We start from the raw sequence: 22991 nt of genomic DNA, 5'->3' as shown, positions 1-22991 counted from the left end.
CCAGATCTGTATAAGGACATTAAAAAAGTACAAGCATCACTAGGTGACTAATAGTAAAGCAAAAGAAAGGCAAAATATCTAATAAAATGGGAGAGAATTATTCATAATTGGGTATTTTTCTTTTCGGGTTTTCACAGTGTGATATCTGGTTATTTACTTCATATTTCCACTTTTTTTGTGATCAGTTTCTTCAAGGTAAAAAGATGGTTGTCATTTGAGAGCAAGTTTTTTTTCTGGCTTTGAAGGAAACAAGTTCTTTTATCTTTAAATGAGAGGAATTTATTATTATAGAAACAGAAAAACATCAAGAAAAAGACATATACTACAAAAGGAAATGAATTTCTCTTTATATTTATAGCTAATTACAAATATATTTTTTAATCTTTTTTCTTAATTTATGTAACAAAAAGGAAAATTTTAAACATATTTAGCTATTTAAAAAGTAAAACTCCTGTGGTACTTACCAACTGCCTCTTCAGGATTTATTTCAATTAATAAATCACCAGGTAAACTGAGGTTTTTTATATACATTTGCAAAATGCAACGAATCCATGATCTTATAGTTAAGGCTTGAAAAGATACACAGTCTGAATGAGAAAGTGCTTCACACAACGTGCTGTAAAAATAAGTCAATAGATATTAAAAACAAAAACAAAATCCAACAAGTTCCCTGAGTATAGATATTTAGAAATAAACATTCCAACATTTCCCAATTTGTGGTCTCCCTTATTTTACAGACAAACACAACTAATGCAGACATGCAATGCTGAAAATGAACACTACAGAGACACACAATAAGGATATTTCAGCTAAATATTGGATGGAGCAAAAGTAGGTTTACATTTGTTTGTATAGAAAGTAACACTATAACTAAGTGAATAATAACAAACTGTTTTGCATACTCACAACTGTAAACCTACTGTTGCCCCACCTTGACCTCTTGTTTTCATTTGCAGTGTTCTAACTTTTAATTTTCTTTTTTCTGCCGATAGCATACGTGTTGGGTTTATGCCAAGGGGGAGACATGGGGAAGAATACAGTTAAAAGGGGGAAAGAAAGGGAGGGGCTTTTAACTAGCTAGGTGCGATAACAATGAAGGAATACAAAATAGACTAAAAACCACAGTTAGAGTAAACCAACAGAGAAGCAGTCATGACCACAGAGGTAGGAAAAAAGTTAAAAACAAGATGTGTTTCTGGGTGGGTCTACCGATCAATCCTGTCCCTTCCTTCCCGCCTCCCTACCACACAGGCAGACACTACTACAAAATTCCAAAATGAGATCTGACAGAAATTTTTTAAAACATTTCTACAAAGCCCGAGGCCTGGCTAATTTGATTTCTAATTATTTTATTAGTGGGCACAGAAAGAATGAGGATGGGCTTAAGGTAACTATGAAGTGTTATGTAAAGTCGGAAATTTTAAAAATACATGTAAATCATAATTCTAGAAACACCGCTTTAAAATACTTTGAATACAAGTTGTCATAAAAAGAACATGCAGTATAGAAGAACTCAGACTGGTCATTTATTATCTATCTATATAATTTTCCCCAAACTATTTAACATCTATCTTTGCCTTCCAGCTTTTTCAACTTTTACCAATATACCAATTTTATTTCAAAACTAAACTAATTTCAGCAAAAGTATTTAATAAATAAATGTTTGTTGTTATTATACAAGGGTCCTAAAAGTGATCCAACTGAAGCTGAACTTCCTTGCTTTGCGACTGAAAGCCAATGAGAAAGGGTCTCATGACTCTGAGGAACTTACTCACGGGAACACCTCAGCACTGACTACACTGGCCTCTTAAGTGGGTATATTTATTCTTTTCACTCATCTTAATATTCTTATTTAAACCTTCCTGATAATACTATTTCTACTTTAACTCTATTTACTGTACATTTCCCCCCACTGTGGTTCCTTAGATCTCTCACATAATGTGGCAGGCAGTGCTTAGAGATAAGGAAACCAGTGTTCAGGGTGGTAAGTGTCCGGTTAATGATCGCCCAAGTTGAATCAAACATTTGAAAATCTAGGTGTCAAAAGGAAAGCTATCATTAAATCTAAAACTTTAATAACATACCAGTGTATTATACATTCAGCACTATTAATGTAGAATTTCTTTCACAATGGTGAGTGTAGAAAGGCCATTACAGGATGGGAATAAGGCAGTTCTACAAAAATAGTTTTTAAAAGGGGCTTAAGCAGAAACATTTTATTAAAATAGCAGGCCATGAAACATAAGTTGGTTTTCCTACTACTGCTGTCAAAATGCTGATAAATTTAAAAGCTAGAAACTGCCAGAATCAGAGTACATGTAGTAAAGATCAGTTTTTATTTGTAAAAAATTTTTCCTTTCCTAGTTTACTGATCTATCATGGTTTACATTAATGTGCATACCTGAAATAAAATCACTTACCCATTTTGGAGAAGATGACTTAAATATCTTGCTACAACTTGGGGACAGGTGATGTCATCCCACCCAAAAAGCTGTATCATGGTTTCCGCCGGCCGACGCTGAAGCTCTGATGGGGCCGTGCTGGGCAGGTCCACCGCTAGCAAAGTAAAATCTAGATTTAAAAGGAGAAAAACAAAACCTATGATGAAAAACTGTTAAAAACTTTCTCCCCTCCCAAAATTATATCAACAGTGATTAAAAATGAGTCCTACATAATAAAATGTCGCACTCAGAAACACAGAAAAGCTAAAGCCGAACTAACTCCATACAGTCAGAGCAATTTCTGCGGCACGGCGATCTTCAAGGGCAGGCCCAGGACGATCTTCAAGGGCAGGCCCAGGACGAGTTCCCTCAGCAGCACCGAGGCGCAGCTCTAACAGCTCCCTCAACCTGCAGATTCCAAACCCGATGTTCCTAATGCAACTCCCTCCCAAGCCCATTTCAGAAACTATGCCCGGCATCCACTCTCCTCCAATCAGGCTGATTTACCTGCCACCTGTCACAGAGGAAGAGTTCACCCTTATTTTAGATGCTGAACATTCTCTATTAAACCGTGGTCTCGAAGACACCCCACTTCCTTCAGAACCCACTAAGCCTAGGGATGAGAATCTCTTAGTTAACCATGTTAAGCAAATACACTTTGTTTTGTGGTTCCTGAGACTCCCAACTTAATTTGTACTCTATTAAGTTATGTTTGTCAATAAATTCCTTATTAAGCACCGACTCCATGCGGCTCTCAAATGAGGGCTGCTGATTCGCCCACATCTCTCATACAGCTTCTCCTACAGACAGGGTGAGTTTACTCCTTGGTTCACAGTGCTGCTTCTAGACCATTCTCCCTTCCTTCTTCCAGAAACCTCTGGCTTTGTATAATGTCATCAGATTATACAGTCACTAACTTTCCTTGTTCCATTCACCTACTGCTTCCCAGTTCGTTCCCTCACATTCCCCCAAGATTGCAGCTCACTCACATACTCAATCAGCATTCGTCACAACCCTTGCTGAGTTCTCTCCCGATATCCCGGCCTTTGAGTTTCTTGAAGCCCTGTCCTCTGATGAATCTATCTTCCACTCTACTTCAACTCCTCAGTCCTAGAGTGATACGGAGACCTTGGCATTAACAGTAAGTATGCTCCCTCCGTAATGTCAACTTTGAGGACCCCACTTTCTGGCACCAAACTAGCTTCCCAACTCTCCTCTTACAGCTCCCCAACTCCAACAATTCCTTGATTCCACCAGGACCCACAATTTTCCTACAAACGTCTTCCTGCCCCTCACTGCCTTTGTGCTTTCCCTTTGTAGGCTGCTTGATTGCATGGCCCTCCATTACACTCGCTTGTGTATAACACCAACTCCCTTGCTTTCCACTTGACTCCTTGTACTTGTCTGGGAAAAACACCATCTGTTTAATTTCAACGCTTGCTTTTCTCCGTAAATGTATCCACACCAGTACAAACGGCTGGTGAACAACCATGCTGACTAATCTCACTTTAAATTTATGACTACAAACTTTAAGTGGCCCTTAGAGCTGGCTCGCATTCCTACATTTCAGGTTTTTTTCTCCTAGAGGACAAATGCAAACCTTCTCTCCTCTCTCTGTCATCAGCCAGCACTTCCTCCCCACCCTCACTCCCAGCAAATACCCTTAGTTACCACTTCACAGAAAACTGAGCAACTTTAGAAAAGAACTGCCACAAGCTCCCACCCCACCCACCCAGCTGCCTCCACCGGGGCCCATTAACTCTGCCTTCTCTCCCGTTATTACTGATGATCTGAGGCCAAGGCCTCTATGGGATCCCAGTTCTCCCGGGCACTGAAAAACACGTGACGTTCTTGCTTCATCAATTTTCCCTCACTCCAGAATATCCCTGTCAGAATTATACATATGCTGAAATTTCTCCCACGTTATTAAAAAATCTCTTTGACTCTACTCCCCACTCGAGCAATTATCCCCATTTTTCTACTCCTAAACAGTGCTATTCAAAAAGATTTACCTACATATGCAGTCTGCAATCCCTCTTCTCGTGTTTTCTCTCGAATGCTCCTCAGTCCCGCCTTTGCCTCTACCAGTACACCAAGACTACTCTTCACGATCACCAGTGATATCCCTCTTGTTAAATCCAATGGCTGATTCTCAGGCCCCACCTTAATTGACCCAACAACGTCCTGGCTGTTGCTCACTTCCTCTTCCTCGAAATGCAGCCATGTGATTTCCAGGGCCCCACACCTCCCTGGTGTTCTCTTACCTCACCAGCATGCCTTTGTAGTTTCCTTTCTTGGTTACTCTTTACCTTACAAATCTGAACATGGGCTATCCTCTGGCCTTGCAGTCAATCTTCTCTTTTCACTAATTTTTTTCTCCATTGGTGATCTCATCCAGTTCACAGTTTTAAAGACCATTTCTATACATTGATAGTTTTCAGTAGTGTCCAATAGCAAAGTCCTAGTCCTTTTCCTTCACAAAATCTGCTCCTGCCATAAGCTTCGTCATCTCAGCAAACAGGAAGTTCTCTTTTTACCTAGTTTGCTTACCATTTCACACCCACTTTGAAAATTTTGCCAGCTCTACCTCTGGACTGGAAATCCGACCACGTCTCACCATCTCCACTGCTACCACCCCAGCAGGAGCTGCTCCTCTCTATGGTGCTGCAAATGCTCCCTAACTGCTACTCCCCGAGCCGTCTACTCTAAGCCGAGCAGCCAGAGGGATCCTATCTCTCATCTGCTCATAACTTTCCAACAGCTTCCGATCTCAGAGTAAAAGTAAGAGACTTTACAACTGTGCACAAGGCAGAACACAGACTAGCTTCCGTCCCCTCCCAATCACATCTCTGACTACTCTCTCCCTTTCGTACACTACACACATTTTATGGCTTCCCTGCAAGTGCCTCGGTCACAGCTGGCATGCCCATGTGTCAGGACCTCTGCACAGCGTGGGTCTCTCTCCTCCACTAGGTTCACTCAAGTGGTGCTGACTCAGGCCTTCTTGGCTACTCTTAAAATCCCAACCTGCCTCTGGCCTTCCCTAACCCTCCCCTCTTCTATAGTTTTATTTTTCTCCACCGCACATATTACCATATAACAATTTATATATTAATTTATTGTTCTCTGCCCCCTACTAGACCACAAGCTCTATGAGAACATGTAGCTTATATGCGAGAAAAAAAGTTACAATCCTTTTTATTTCCTGGCCATAAAAGTGAGCATTCATTGACTGTTTCTTCAATGCAGGAAAATTTTCTCTCCTAACCTATCTTAATACTAAAACATACTCCAAACCCGCACATTATTTCGGCTTCTCTTTGCATACCACTTACTTTCAGCACCCAGGACAGCACCTGGGACTAACCACGTGAGAGCACTTTTGTTCACTGGGATGATGAATGGAAGAAAGGTAAGTCATATCCACCACAAATGACTGCTTTGATCATGCCGACTGAATATCAATATTTGTTTTCACAGACATAACAGTAGTTGGAAAACAGCTGCCCTGTCACAATTTTTCTACCCATCCCTGTTCATGTTGTTACTGTGGGCGTGCCACCGGAACTCAGGACCTTTGTATCCTTCGATTTACGTGCTGCGTTTAGCTCAGCTTTCCTTGTTCACATAAAATACACCTTGGTTTAGGTCTTAGAATTTTTAAAGTATTACAATTAAATACATTAAGTACCTTCATATAAACTGCATTTAAAGACATGTAGTCACCATACTGATCTCTGTCTATTCTAGTACTTGTTAACATATTTTGGGCAAAATATCCCTTGAAAAAGATAAGAACCTCTTCTCAGAATACTGCATATATGCACATATATTCAAAGACTTGCTTGCAATGTCATGTGATTCAGAGTCCCTTGATGCCTAAGAGCACGTTGTTAGGCTAATTAATAATCAAACTAAGTAAAAATCACAACCTAAACAGAACTTGGTATATTTCAGAACAGTAACATTCTATATATTTGATGTCACTCTGATTTCACCTGCTTTGTGTTGAAGTGAAATTCCTGCTACATTCTTTTGCTCTTTATATAAGTTATTTCATCTAATACCAAGATATCAATACATACAATCTGAAAATAAGCAAGTTGGACTAGAAGAAATCAAATGGTACTTTACTATTCAAATATTGTGTGCATAAGAAAAGTTTATGTATATTCAATATTTTTAAGGTTAAAAATTTTCTTTTCTTTTTATCAATCACTTAACTTTTATCTTTATTAAGACAAAAATAATAGACAAGCCAAAGGATCCTAATTTAAAAATACGTAATTCTGTTCATCTTTCTAGTTGTCAAAATATTTATTATACTGTTATAAAATAAGAGTGTGTTACCAAACCAACAGAAGAAAAAACTGACAGAGCTTGAAAAATGAGAAACTAATTAGCAAATTGCAAAGCTGACCTGCAGCAGCATCCGCAAGTTGTGAGAAAGGAACCATCGGTGACATTCTCTGACTCTTCAAAAATGAAAAGAAATGTCTCCAAAGAGCACTGGCAACTGCAGCAAGGTGGCGCTCTTTAGCCAATAATGAAGACTGCACAACCAGGTCCACATTTTCCTTTTGAAGTTCCTGCCGCAATTGTTGATGCATATTCCTAAAAAGAAATAAAAAACATAGCTAATACATAACAAATGCTAACAAAAATCTTCTTCAAATACATTTTTGGCTTTTAACATTTATACCATATGAAAACTGAAGGACCGTTTTATATAATTAAAGCCCTTATGCTAAGACATTATGCATTCCTGGTTATTTGATGGATGAAGGATGGCATATTAAGCACCATAAAGTTAATGTTAATTACTAATGTCAACCATTAATTATGTGCTTTTTAATATGTCAGATCTAAATGAGAAGCAGGCAGCTTCAGAACGAAGGTCTGCATTTTGCAACTCACTATGACAAGTGCTTTTACTTACAATCTAGACATGGAAACAATTTTTTAAACCATTTTCTCTTTAGGACACGGATGTACCAAAAGGAAAGTAAGTATATCTATCTGGCTTATATCTGGTATTTTAAATTAAGACATTTTCCTTGTTTAGAAAAGACACAGGCCTTGTACTAGTACACAAAACTGTGACAGAAACTATTTTAGCTCCATGGTCCAAAAAAGAGTCACAGTCATTTCCACATACCACACAACAGTAAACAAAGTTATTCTCCATAAAACACTAAACATGAATTCAACAGTCTCAAATCTTGATTCATCATTTGCTCAGGTTTTGTTTTGCTTATTTCAATTGAAAATGTGGACATGTCTAGACCTTTATAGGAACATGAAGACAGGAAACACTAAGAGATTTCATAGTGTTCTGGCACAGAAGGCATTTATGCAATACGCCAGCAATTAATAATATATACTTATCTCTAAAGTAAATGTACAACCATAATATTATCCCTGTTTCTGTTTATAATGCCACCATAGCAATTGAGAGTATATACAAATGCATGGCTACCATCCTTAGATTTTCTGTCTACAATGAAAGAGAAAGGAGCAAAAAATAACCGAGAGAGCTACAGAAGACTTCCTGCTTGTAGTAGGATTCCATTCCACTTTGAGAAAAGAAAAAAATATGACATTAATTCCAACATTCTTGATGTCTTAAATCAGTTCATCTAGGGGAAGGGGACACATGAAATAACTATACGAACGTAGAATTAACTAGCACATGTACCTGAAGCAATTCCATAAAAAAATCAAACTGGTTGCAAGACCACATCTTGGACTTTTCACATAACTATACAAATGTAAATATTGTAAGTATCAACTATATAACATTTGGACTCTATGACCCTTTACTCTGAAATTCTGAATAAAATGTAAAATTTCTTCAAGTACCGATAAAAAATGTACAAAAGCCTGGGGAAAGAATGTAATAGCAAGCAGTTCTCATAAAAGCTAACCAAGTATCTGCTGTGTTCTCTGTGTAAGCCTGAGATGCTTTCTACTTGAACTAGTGGCTAGAGAACCATTTCAGGTCCTTTAGCTTTGAGTAAGATGAATATAAAACCACTAAAATCCATTTGGCAACTAACTCAACCGTGTACATCAACATAGCAAAGTTCACGAATACATTTCAACACACCAGAATCCAGGTAAAATAATACCACCATTTGCACAACCCATTTATAGCTTTTTAAAAATACTGTTTTCAAAGGATAATAAATAACATATAGTACTTGGATAGGATAGGTTTTGCCTACTGTTTCTAAATAAATATGTTTTTCTTTAGTGTTTAAATCCTAATCCCTAGGAAGGGCTATCATTTCTGATCACCTTCTATGTGACAGAAATTCTTTTAAGTAAAAAATCAGAACAATTCTATGAGATAAGTATCATTAATCCTCTTTATAGATAATAAAGCTGATAGCAAGAAAGTAAAATAATATACCTAAAGGTCATATAGCTAAGAAGGGCTGGCCTTGAAATCTGAAAGTAAATCTGACTCTGAAGCCTATCCTTTTCCCTTACACACTAAGATACACACTCTTATGCACTATGACACATGCACGTGTGCTCACACTTACACTTTAAACAATAGTAAATTTTCTTCTGTCCCTACTTGGGTTGAAGCAATTCTACTAAGCTGAAGGAAAGAAGCTGGAAAAGCTATATGTAGCTTTGCCCTGTGTAGAACCAGGAACAAAACCAGAATTCTGTATTAGAAAAAACTGTAGCCCTGGCTGGTGTAGCTCAGTGGATTGAGTGCTGGCCTGAGAACCAAAGCATCACGGTTCGATTCCCAGTCAGGGTACATGCCTGGGTTGCAGGCCAGTTTCCAGCAGGGGATGCACGAGAGGCAACCATACATTGATGTTTCTCTCCCTTTCTCCTTCCCTTCCCCTCTAAAGATAAATAAAAAATTTTTTTTTAAAGAAAAGAAAAAAATTATAGGAAGAGATAATAAGAAAAGTGCATTTAGGGCAATATTTAAAAAGGCAAAGAAAGCAGAACCATTTTTGACCTCTCCAGAACAAAATGTTTAGGTACCAGGGATCTGATTCAGAGCTCTGAAAAAAGCAACCCCCCAGGGAGAAAGTTAGTGTTAGCAATTACACTCTCCAAGGTAAAAGCTAACACAGCAAAAACAAGTTCCTAATAAGTATAAGACCCTGACCCCAAAACAGACTTGTTTTGGAAATGTGCAGTCCACTTAGTATTTTGGTTTGAAAAGAAGCTATATATCCCGGGAATATGGAAAATACTTTCTGCTCAATGGCTTGTATATTCAAAGCACTATCATTCTGAATAAGAATGATAATCTGTTATCGTAATACAAAACAAAGTTATTTAAGATCTTATAATAATTTCTGTAAACATGAAGATATCAGAGAGAGGCAAATGCAGGAAATGCCAAGGATTTGGCATTACAGACCACTGTAACGTGGATCTGACGGAAAAATCGAATTTCTGCACTACAGGCAAAATAGTCAGCAATACCCCATGCAGTCATAGGCAAGTTTTTAAATCACATTTTCTGCATCAAAACACTAACTACACATAGACTACAGAAGAAAAAATTTATTGCATTAGATGTGACTGTATACCTACTGAAGGTACACTGACAAAAATGAAAATATTGAGAGAAGCTCTGTCACTGGTGGTAACGTTACGCGAAAGAAAACACAAAACATATATATATTTATAAAGGATCTAATGCAGTTCTAAGTGTCATGGCTATTTTACAAACCACTTTCTATATTCTTCTACAAACATAGAAAAACATAAAAGTAAAACAATATATACATATAAGTAAAATATGAAAGCACAAAAGGTACAGTGTGAGTTCAGATAAAAAAGACTCATAGATGGGAAGCAGATGACAGCTAGTCGGGGGGAGGTCAGGGAGTGGGGCGACTGCGCACAAAGGAGAAAGGACTCATGGATATGGACAACAGTATGGTGATTGCTGGGGGGAGGGGGTTTAGGGGGACAAAATGGTAATGGAAAAAAATACAATGAAGATTAAATCCACCCCCCCCCAAAACAACAACAGAAAGAAATGTCACAAGGAATGTAGAATCTCCCAATACTTGGCAAATCTTCTGAATAAAGACAAACTTAATGCAGATTAAAACCATTTTGGAAATACACACATTGGAAATATACATGCATAACCAGTCCACTTACATTCTAAAAGATGCAATACAGCATAGTAAAAAATAAAATTTTCTGAATGTCATTATCCCAATTGCAGCTCACATGCTGGAAACAAAAGCAACATTACACATTTATTGGTATTTACCATGTGCCAAACACCATGCTAAGTGTTTTACAAGCATTATTTCTCACCCTCTGAAGTATGTACAATTATTAATATTCAAGTTTATAAAGGAGGAAATTGAAGCAAAAGAAGTAAAATGTTGGTTGGGTAACACAGCTATCTGGTTATTAGTAAAGCTACTTTGGAGCTGTGTGACCTTAAAAAACAGAGAGTAACCTCCCAGCAGTTTTTGTGTGAGAGGTCAAGAAGAGGAAATCATTTGCGATGCCCATCACAGATGTATTGTCAAGACTGCACGAAATAACATCCTGGAAAGTGTTTAGAAACCTACCATTAGACCATGTACCACCCAAAGCTGCGCATACGGGATGATCCAGGTCATCATAAAACAGGCAGCAGGGCTTCTGTTGTGGCTCTGCTATCCTGCCCTCTTTGGCTTACCTGGCTAAGTCCCTGATTTCTCCATCTGACTGCTATTTTGCCTCTCTCCAACATCTGTTTTACGGTTTTATCTTCCCACTACTTCCAGCGATTTCACACATTTTGCTTCTCCATCTCACCCCCTACCTCTCTACCCCTACACAGACACACAAATGCGTGGAGGCATCTACCACACGAGAGGCACTAAAACCTCCACCTGCCAGCTGCAACCTGGCAGCCGGTCTCTGAGGTGTGTTGCTCCCTAACAACTTGGGCAGGCTTCTGGAAACACTGGATTTGTATATCTGGGTGTTACTTCTTTTTTTATCCTCACCTGAGGACATTTTTTCATTGCTTTTAAAGAAAGAGAATAAAGGGGTGTGAAGAGAAAGAGATACAGCGATGTGAGAAAGAAACATCAACTGGATGCCTCCCATATGCTCCCCAACCTGGGATTGGGGCTTGAACCCACAACCTGGGTATATGCCCAGACAAGAATCGAACCCGCAACCTGTTGATGTACAAGACAACACTCCAACCATCTGAGCCACCCGGCCAGGGCTTACTTCTAATCTTTGTATGCTCTTGTTTCTCCTGTCACTAACAATGATGGAAGAAGGTATGGTACCCTATACATCACTTTCCTGGTAGTCACAGTTTTCTATGCTTCTCTGCTTCTAATATATTACGGCTCTAAAATTCAAAGAACAGTTGTTTATTGATGGACCATTAACCACACAGAAAAAGCGTAACACAATAAATGTGACTGATAAGAGCTAAAAGAAAGCACGGAAATTACAACAATTAGTATAAACTGAATTCCCTTTTTTAGTACCACTTTAAACCTGGCAACTTTCTTCAAATTGATATTAGTGAAAAACATAATGGGAAGGTCTAAGTTAAAAAGTTGTTCTAAACCACTATCAGTAACTATTTCAAGTATCTGATTGATCTAACTAATATAAAACTGGATGGGAATCCAGATATTCTATGACCACTTTTATTTTAAGCTAAACTCACTAAAAAAACCCTTAAATAATTTGAACTCTATTGTAATTCTTGTTCACATTTGTAAAACAGGGCTAAAATCTGCTTTACTGCCCAAAAAGAACATAACAACCAAAGCAATGACATTACTAGAAAAAAATACACAAAGATTTAAAGCTGGAAGTTATCCTAAAAATCATCCAAGTCAATCCTGTTTTCAAAAAATGAGAAAAATACAGCCTCTGGTATTAAGAGACTTCTGCAAGGCTTCACTATGAGATAATGGTGGCTTGAGTCCTGACCCCCCGTCCTGTGCATACCCAAGTTACCAGGAAAAGGTGGTAAGTGGAAACCTGACCAGCAGGGAGCAACCTGGGCAGAGACTGCAAGGCCTCCCCGTACTAGATACCTCAGTGCACCTGTGCATGTGGGAGAGGGAGTGAATGGGTGGAGGATGACTGAGTGGATACGTGAGATCAAGGCAAGAAGTTCATGGGCCGTTTTGATCATCAAAGACTGCAACAAATAAAGAGCACAGCACTAGCAATGATGCTTTCAGGCATACACGACGCACCACTAAGAATTAAGAGGGTTCCCAAGGTGTAAGGAAAAGTATTCAAATGAACACTTGTCTAAGAAACAGAGGACTAGCTTGGGAACTTGGGAAACCCCCAAGACTTGTTTTTCACGTGTTAAATTGGAATAATGCCCCGTGGAGCTGCTAAAGTATCAAATCACATCATTTAGGTAAAAACAATTGATAGATTATAAGGCAAGATAATACTCATTTCAGTCCCATTGTTACTGCTCTTAAATCCTGATACCCAGGTTCACAGGTGCAGTAGGGCATCACTGGCTTTGGAGACAGGCACGCCTGGGTACAAATCCTACTCTGTTACCTACTGGTTGCAGGGCCATTTCCTTATATGCCACAAGAATTGTTAATAAAGGACATTTAATCAATAAAACAATTATTACTGTTGGCCAAAGAATCTAAGATTGTTCATTGGGAACAGATGTGCCAGCCCTATTCTACATCACTGACCTTTATAATTAGTTTAATCCTGTAAGTAACTATTATTATATTATTATCCCTATTCTCTAGACAAGGCATCTAAGTGAAAGAGGATAAATAATTTGACTGGTTCATACTGTCAGTACACAGCACAACCAGAATTTGAACCCAGGCAGTCAAATCTAGCTACCATGCGGCTATGCTATCGCTCTCTCAAATACTGTGTTATTACTTAAACAGATAATGCATGTTTTAAATGTTACATTGCTGTATCTATTCATTCCTATGCTAAGATCCTCCCGAAGGTCATCACAAAGCAGTATAACATCCAACCCCAGGTGGCAGGCCAGTACGCACACATTAACACTGAACCCTTCTGGGGAGCGTAGACTATTCTAAGGGATTCCAAAGGCCAATGACATGATCACTCAAAACTTTCCTGTGGTCTACAATTAAATTAATTTGCAAGACTGAAGAAAGAGAATACACCAGGAGCCCAATGTGAAGCCCAGCAAGCCAAGCATGCTTGTCGCAAAGCTGCCTTGTGGTTTCAGAGAATACTAGCGAAGCACTTAAAATTAGGTTGCTTGCCCTACCCTCAAAATATGGCATAGTATGAAAATATGTCATTAAAAGGTGATTTGTTTTAGGAACTATCCTTATTATTCTACTAGTCATATATTTAAAAAGATTATGGGCCTCTGTCACTTAAGTTCTTCAGTGATATTTAACTGTATTTTATGGTCCACCACCATATAGGATCTATCTCCATAGTTCTCAATCTTGACTACCATCAAAACCACCTGTACAGCTTTTAAAAATACAAATGTCCTGGCCTTACTAAAGATCTTACAGCATCTCCAAGTTTGGGGCCAAAGCATAGCACTTGTTTTTAAAGTCTGGTTCAATAGGTCTGGGGAAGGGCCTGCGAGTCTGCATTTATATCAGGCAGATACTGCCGGCCCAGGGACCCCACCTTAAGCTTCCTGGCTTTTCTCATCTCCAAAATGGTAATATAGCATCTACAGAAGTAAATTAGTTAATTACACTAAAACACTTAGGATAGGGTTTATGCATATATTCTCAATAAACAGTCTCTTATCTTGGGGTCAACAATAAGTACTTCATTTATTAAATATGTCCTAATTCATGCAATAGTAGCCCATGGATCCCAATGAGTAGCAACACCATATATCATTCTGTTCTAGAGGAGGATTGAGACCCATTCTTCTTCTCTGTAGGCTTACATGTAAAACAAAGTACACGTTCTACACTAATTCACAGATGAATGGTCACTGAGGGCAGCAGAGGAAAATGAGAATGGGCATAATTCTCAAAGGTCATGTTAAGGACTGAATAGCTGAAAAAAAAAAAGAAAAAGCACAAGGGCATGTAAAATCCATTCACTTTCTAATTCAATACGGACTATAAATGTTCTGGGCAGCAGGGATACAAAGTTATCAAAACAGACAAAGTCTCTGCCCTTTTGGAGCTTATATTCAACAACAGACATAATTAAATATAGATAATTTAACATCTCAGATTGTGGTAAGCTTTAGGGATGAAAAAGAATCAACATAAGCAGGTAATGAGTGATGGGAGTTAATACCTCACCTACAATGATCAGAAAATGCCTTCTGCAACATTTAAGCCAAGACTAAATTAAATTAGTCAGGGAGGGAACCACAAAGCTATACGGAGGGAGAGCATTCCGGGGAGAAGTAGCAGCAAATGCAGTGATGCCAAGGCTGGTGGTTTCCCAGGCTCAGGAACAACAGCCAGGAGGCCAGGGCCTGAAGCACCACAGGTCACAGAAGGAAGGGCAAATGAATTCAGAGGTAGCTGGGTTCCAGATCATGTAGCATCTTATAAGCTATAGTAAGGACTCTGGGTAAAATCTAATTGGGTAACAAGCCACAAAAGCAGAAGAGTAACATAATTTACATCTCAAAAAGAATATATAAAAGGGCAAGGTGTTTGGGGAAGGGAAGAAAAAGTAACCACTCTGACTGTAACGGAGAATTTTTATAGTAACATTATAAGGCAATATATTTAAAGACAGACAACTGGTCCCCATTTGTTGTCACATTTTCTTCGAGTCACTTCACAAGAAGTTACTCAGTGCCAGCCATTCTGTACGATGCCAGAGACACAAAAATGATTAAGGCCGTTTCTGCTGTGAAAAAAAAGTCAAGACTTCATTCTGAAGGTAGTGAGGGCCACTGAAGGATTCTGAAGTGAGAAATGGTACAGTGGAGCAGTGTTTTGGGAAACATTTACCCAGTATTGCAAAGAGACCAAGTTAGAGCAGCAATTTTCAACCTTTTTCACTCATGGCATATGTAAACGAATCACTAAAATTATGCAGCATATCAAAAAATATATTTTTTGTTGATCTAACAAAAATAATATAATTTTGATCCATTTACACCAAATGGCCATCACTGTGTTGGTTGTTGTCAGTTTTTTATGGACAATCAAAGGCAAAAAAGGTCAGTGACCCTAACTAAAAATCAGGTATTGTATGTTTTAAAAATCCTTGGGTACCAGCTGAAAATTGCTGGGTTAGAGTAAAAACTGACTAGAGACAGGAGAAACCAATGATGAGGCTTTCGTAAACAACTAGGTATGAGCTAATGAGTAATTTAAGCTACTTTACAGAAGAAAAAGAAAGCTAACAGTAATTATTTGGCATTTTGTGGGAGAAAAGGGAACAGCCTGTGTTTAACTGTTATGGCTAAGTTTGGGGGGGAGGGAAACAGGAGTAACAGTTCATCACTGCAAAGGGAGAGTATAATTTGATTTGAAAACAGAAAATTTAAGTAACAAAATCCAGTAAGTTTTTGGAAATCTGGACCTAGAGTCCAAGAGACCATTCTGACTCAGGAATCAGTCTGCAGGGAAGTTCAGCTCATTTTAATGAACAGTTCAATGTCTACTATATGTGGTACTGTATCAGATGCTATCAAATATGGTCCTTGCTCACAGAGAATGAACAATGACATGCTGAGACAGAGGTATGCATGGACAAAAAGGACCATTTGGATCACCTGGGGAGTTTGATGAAGGCTTCTTGAAATAAATTTGCCATTACTAGGTCATGGAAGTTGTGTTAGCTAACTGAAAAATAATTTTAAGTTTCAGAAAGTTGAAATTATATGAGTAAACCACAGTGACATAAAGTTATGTGGTGTGAGAGGGGACTCACAAACAATTTAGTATTACCTGAAGATGAAAGGTCAAAGGGCAGGATGACGGAAAAGGAAACTAAAAAATTGATGGGGACCAGGTCAAGGAGGGCCCTGTCATCTAAAAAGTTAGAGCTACAAAAAAACAATTCTTTTAGGTAAAGAGAATCAACACAGAAAAAAACAACTTATACACCCAACATGTATCTTCCTAACAGTTTATTCCCAATATAACCTAGAGCTCACAAGGACTACCTTATTCACACACTGTGTAACTGCCCAGGGCTAATGTTACAATGCTATTTGCCTTTGAAACATTTCATTAAAAAACCCAACCTGGCAAGTATATGCATGTGTGACATGGTACATATAAAAATACATGTAACTACTCATTACAACATACTATTAATAGACACATTTTGCCAATGCTTGGATGCTATCTTTTGCCCTCATCTAATAAAAGTAAGCATAACAGACCAACTTAGCATTAGGGCACAAAGTAATGCAAATGCTCTTGGCAAATGTGTGCTGTACTCTATTTTTCTGAGAGGATTAAGTTTACTTTGCTATTGCCTCTGTTTCTGCCATTTATTCTGTGTCTGGGGAAACAGTTTAACCTATAATCAACAGTAACAGTCCTGAATTTAATACAAAGAATCCAAGAAGCATTATCATTCTAGAATTAAAATTTAAGTCTTAAAACACCTCAAGATGCCTTCAAGAAAATGGTTGAGGGTAAAGACCACATTTAGGCTTGGCTGAAGTCCTTTGACATTACAACCATAAGATACTATAGGAAGATGAATGTTATAACAGGGATTTCCGAGAAAACAAGACAGCAATCACTACCTGACCATGACAACTCGTTTCCAAAGGTGTAATGAGACATGACCTTGTACTGCTCATACCTGATTAGGGCCCTCATTTCCAGGAATTCAAACTCCAAATTTAAGAGCAAGTATGCTGGTAAAAGAAATGGTCTCCATATAAAACTAGTCAGTTTCCAAGTTTGCCTGCTAGCAGAATATCATGTGAAAAAGATCATGAGTTTTGATCAGGATCTTTGTCCTTGATGTTACAGGCTCTCAGAAGTAAGATCAACTCTGTAAGAAGTCTCCCGTTTTAGAGAAAATACTCAAGTTGTAATGCTGCTCTTCTGGGTTCACGTCCTCTCTATAACTGAGCAAACACACACACACTGAATCTTACCTAAAATGTAAGTAGATAGAGAATTCACACATTACTAAAAGGAGTGAGAAAAAACCTTAGGGATCGGTGGCTAAAAAAGTAAATCAGAATATATTTATCTGCAGCATGGGCAATAATATTTATACAAATTGCCCTCATTTTGGAACAGAGATCACCAATCTATCAAATTTAGCAACACTGGAGCCAATAATTCCTGGTAATTCTAAACAAACCTCACAATCTTAAACTTCCTCCCCTACTTCCTCTCTTCTCCCTCCTTTCCTCTCTCTTTCCCTCTTTCTCTCTCTCTCTCCCTCCTCCCCTCTGGCTATTCCATCATTTACTGAATACTGTCATAGTTTTAAAACATGGCCACAAATTCTTTGCCACTTCTTGGATCTAGGAGATCTCTGAATGCTTGGAACAACATGACTCTATGTGATGCCAAGGTTTGGTGCTAGAAGACCATGTAGCTTCTGCCTCCTTTGCTGGGAAAACTCGGTCTTGGAGACCTGAAGTGCCAGGTATAAAGTACAATGACCCTGGAAAGGCCATAGGTAGCACCATGAGTCAGCTGTCCTTCAGCCATTCTAGCTCAAACACTAGATGTGTTAGTGAAGAAGTCACTTAGGAACTGGATTCTCTACCTTCAGCTGGTACAGTCCCCAGCCTTGTGAATTCCCCCCAACGAATCATCTTAGTTGATGCCTCAGACATGGTACAGGACAGAAGAGCTGTCTTGGTTTTCCAAACTCCTGACCCACACAATCCATGAGTATAATGAAAGAGTTGCTGTTGTAATGCTTTACGCCACTATGTTTTCTCATGGTTACCCACGTAAACTAAGTACCATGTTGAAATCAGGGTTTAAAAGATGGAAAAAAGGTATAAACCTTACCTCAGGGAATTCACACATGAGGGGGCAGGAGGCAAATATTTTCTTCATTAAAAGTATAACCAAGTGGAAGTTTTCGAAACAGTCAAAGACAGACTTAAGACAAAATAGCTATGTTTTGAGCCTCCTAGGAACCACCTGCAACATCAGATATTCTAGACTTGTTCTAGGACAAATGAGTTGCAAAGGCAAGAGTCATTTAAAGGAAAGCTACTTAAAACACCTGTATCAGGCACATACTGAGATATTTTATACTTAGTACATTTATTCTCCATAAATTTTAATCAGTTCTGTTGCTTTCACATTTCATTAATAATTGGTAGCCTTTTTAAGCAAGTTGCATTTAAATTGTCCCTAGATACAGGGTAACACAAGCTTTGTCTAAGAAGTATCCAGCCGTGTATTTATTGAAGAAGATACACGGTACAAGAAGCATTGTACATAGGACAATCACACCTAATACTCCTTCAAAGTAGGTACCTTGGGACCTTGCACAGTTCTCCTAATCACCATCAGCTGACGTCTTGTATTTTCCTGAATCCCATCCATGGTCTGAAATCTCTTCCCCTTCTAAGGTGATTTTAGTTTGGGTAAAAGCCAGAAGTCTCAGGGCACCAAATCTGGGCTGTAGGGTCTGATTCACCTGGGTGACTTGATGTGTCACCAAAAAACTGCATGAGACATAATGCATGAACAGGCATGTTGTCATCACAAAGGTGCCAATCACCAGTTGCCCATAGCTGCGGCCTTCTGAATTATCTAATAGTTTCCATGGAGGAATATTCAAGCTTAATGCAAAATTTGATGCAGATGCGTTCATCTACTTTCTCAACTCATTTTGAATGTGACAGCCACACAGTATACATGCTCATTCAATAGCATCTATCACCCCCACTGACTAGTACAGTGAAGTTGTCATTGTTCACCCGTGCATATTCCAGCCCACTCTCGTTGGCTGTCAGGTTACATCGATGTCACACAAACTGTTCTCCATATATTGACAATGGCTGGACTTTTTCTGGGCAGACCCCATATGTTTGTCAACCTGACACCATCTTTGAGTGCTAATTCACAGAAACATCTTCCAAAAAACAAGTTTAACTCTCGTCACCTCACCAGCAGGCTTTGTGTATCAGCTACACGACCTTCAAGGAAACTTCAGTAAATCCCTTAATTTTGATTGAGTGATTCCATGTGCTAAGTTCCCCAGAGCTCTGTCCTCTCACTAGAGCTGCAGTCATCACGGTACATCTTCTCACACGTGTTCAGCTACTTTGCAGGGAAATGTGCTTTTGGTTCAGAAGCACTCAGGATCACTTTATTAAAGGGAACCACCCAAACATTTTTGGAAGTTAAGTATTCCACCACATGTTTGCTAGGGCTAAATTCCATTTGAGGACTTTTTTCGTAATGGGTGGTGATAAATTCTTAAAAAGAAAGAACCTAATGGTAATGTTGGCTGATTCTTAACTACATGCACCCAAATGTTCCTCTCACAGTGAAATTTGCTCTGTAATTTATCTTAATGGACTAGGTGTTTCAATAAATACTGAAAATGTCCAGCCTCTTCTCCTTCCCATTTAAATCAAATCTAATTCTATGTCAACGGATATTACCAATGTATAATCACAACAGTTAATGCATCGGAGAAAGTGGCATTATTTGATAAATAATTTTTCCAAAACCTCTTAAGCATCCTGCATTCTCAACATTTCTCTTGTACTCGAGAAACACAGTAAATTAATGGGACTACATCAAACTAAAAAGTTTCTGCAGAGCAAAAGAAACCACCAACAAAATGAAAAGGAAACCCACTGAATGGGAGATTATTTGCCAATGATGCACCTGATAAGGGGTTCATTTCCAAAATATATAAAGACCTTATACAACTCATCACCAGGAAGACAAAAAAGTCAATTTAAAATTGGGCAAAGCACCTGAAAAGTCACCTCCTCCAAACAGGACATAAAGATAGTCAACAGACATATAAAATGATGCTCAATGTCACTAATCATCAGAGAGATACAAATTAAAAACCACAATGAGGTATCACCTCACACCTGCCAGAATGGCTATTAATAAATCAACAACCAACCAGTGCTGGTGAGGATGCAGAGAAAAGGAAACCCTCACGCCCTGTTGGTGGGAATGCAGACTGGTACAGCCACTGTGGAAAACAGTATAGAGTTACCTCAAAAAATTAAAAATGGAGCTGCCTTTTGACCCAGGGATTCCACTTCTGAGAATCTATTCTAAGAATAACAAAACACCAATTTGAAAGAATATATGCACCCCTAACAGCGTTTGTACAATAGCCAAGATCTGGAAACAGTCCAAGTGCCCATCAGTAGATGAATGGATAAAAAGGCTGTGGTACATTTACACAATGGAATACTACATGGCCTTAAAAATGAAGAAACTCTTACCTTTTGCAATAGCATGGATGGACCTGGAGAGTCTTACACTAAGTGAAATAAGCTAGTCAGTGAAGGACAAATACCATATGAGTTTACTTACATGTGAAATCTAATGAAGAAAATAAACCAATAAACAAAATAGACTCATAGATACAGAGAACAGACTGACAGCTGTCAAAGGGGAAGGGAGATGTGCAGAGACTGGATGAACAGAGATGAAGGGATTAGCCAAAGAACATATATGCATAATCCATAGATACAGACAACAGTGTGATGAACACACTGAGACAACAGTGAGGGAAGGAGGCAAGAGATGGGTGGAGGGGGGCACAGGGGGGAAAATGGGTCATCTGGAATAGTGTAAACAATAAAGTTAAAAAATAAAATAAAATAAATTTTTTAAAAAAGAAATGCACTAAATTAAATAATCAGACACTACTAAGCACTGCCAATTGTGATAGTGGATCTGAAACTTTGACTTCAGCTCCAATAGTGACTAGCTTTCCAGATTTCAAAATTCAATCAAACTAAGATTTAAAAAGTACCTAGAGATGTTTTAGGATTTTCTTCATCAAAAAATAAAACCAAATGTTAACAGAAATAATAGTTTAGTCACCACCACAATACAATGCTAAACCTGGTGTATAGAAATAAGTCCTAGAAGTTTATAAACACCTTGAAATTATGTGTAAAAGTTTTATGTGTAAAGTTTTGTGGATGTGTAAACGTATATGTTTTCATGACGAGAGACTACAGGTTTCATGAAAGACTTAAAAGGGTCTACCCCCAAATCAATGAACTGTACTAATTAGATCCAGTCACGTTCCTTATACCCATTTAGAGACACCTAAGTACAAGCTAAATGCCTCCTCTAGATTTCTTACCTGGAATCATCTCGCTGCTTTTTATTTTCCTGCTCTATGCCTCTCCTAACCCCAACAACCCAGCTATAAGATCTGTGCATCTAATACTCTAACTTAAAAGAAAAAGCTTAATCTGCATTTTATAAAGAAAACGTTGTTTTACTGGGTGATATTTAAAATCAATCATCAAAATCATCAAAAAGAAAAGTATAAACTTGTTTAGAACTAACCTGTATTAACAGTCAATAAATTTTTAAATTTTAATTTAGTTATTCCAGGTACTTAGTCACATACACATTTCTCTCTAGAGATGCTAGTTGTCATGTTTAATGTATTGTAATTCTTTAAAAGGGAAGAAAAGATGGAGGGACAAAAGTTTTCCTGAAAGATTACCCATTGAGTCAATGATCTGTGAGGGTTATTATGAAGCTCCATTATTAGGGCTGAGAGCCTCAAAGGCTTTTGTTATGTTACTAAATTTCTTTCTTTTTTTTTTTTTGCAATGCTTCAGCAAATGAGTCGATTTATCTAGTTCTGCATGCTTGGGGCTTGATACACGCTATTTGTACATGACAGGTTTCATTGATAACATTTATCTGCACATCAAAAACGCTCATCTCGCCATGTAAAAAAGAAATTATGCATATGCCGGAATAAGAAGTGTTAAAGAGGTTGAGTAAAAGATCTGTGATATCTCATAAAATGGAAGGAAAGTACAGGAAAATCACCAATTGAGTATAAAAGTGCAACAAAAATATAGGAGCAGATACAACACCAAAAAAAAAAAAAAAAGGGAAAAACTGGAAAGATCCTTGCTTACAATGATAAAATAGTAGTGCTTTGTTAGCATCCTGTGAATGTTAACTAGAAATGAGAAAAACTAATTTACTTCAAACAAGAAAAAATAAAACTCTATGTGCAAAGCTTCATAACAGCTTTATGAACAAAGAAGAAATATTTCAAAATAAATTTTAACATAGTCTCCGTTGTTTATAACCAATAAAAGAAAATTAACCCCTGAAATTTACTCTTGTGGGAAGAAAATGTTTAGACTGACTGTTGCTGTGGTTTGCAATTAACAACCTCTGCTAAGATGGGAAAGTCCTTATAGGAAAGTAATTTACAAAACAAAGAAACAAACAAAAAGGTAAACAGCTGCAAAACTGCCTCCCTTTCAGAAATGACAATGGGGGAGAAGCATCTGTGTAAGAGAATCTGAAAGGAGGGCACAACCTACATATTTGAATAGACATATAATAATAACAAGGTCACTTCAAAATTTCTAACCAATGATATATAACACATCCTTTTGAGAAAAGTTAGTATTTT

At 38.0% G+C, this 22991-nt stretch overlaps 1 protein-coding gene across 2 annotated transcripts in view; it reads right to left on the bottom strand.

Annotated features, from left to right (window-relative positions):
- Nucleotides 1–22991, bottom strand: part of MMS22L (MMS22 like, DNA repair protein) — a 119185-nt gene that overhangs the window by 29555 nt on the left and 66639 nt on the right. For both annotated transcript variants that reach the window (XR_005068473.1, XM_037059736.1), the window contains exons 15-17: nt 6862–7055; nt 2421–2571; nt 465–616 (exon numbers count right to left, since the gene is read on the bottom strand). Coding sequence is in view for 1 of the 2 variants with exons in the window: in XM_037059736.1 (XP_036915631.1) it covers nt 465–616; nt 2421–2571; nt 6862–7055 (497 nt within the window). In the remaining variant the exon portion in view is untranslated. The remainder of the gene's footprint in view (nt 1–464; nt 617–2420; nt 2572–6861; nt 7056–22991) is intronic.

This window comes from Sturnira hondurensis, unplaced genomic scaffold (genome assembly GCF_014824575.4).
Source record: "Sturnira hondurensis isolate 20B ecotype Veracruz unplaced genomic scaffold, ASM1482457v3 Scaffold0011291, whole genome shotgun sequence".
Classification (NCBI taxonomy): domain Eukaryota; kingdom Metazoa; phylum Chordata; class Mammalia; order Chiroptera; family Phyllostomidae; genus Sturnira; species Sturnira hondurensis.
Note: the sequence above shows the minus strand (reverse complement) of the source record. Positions and strands in the feature narration are given on the sequence as shown.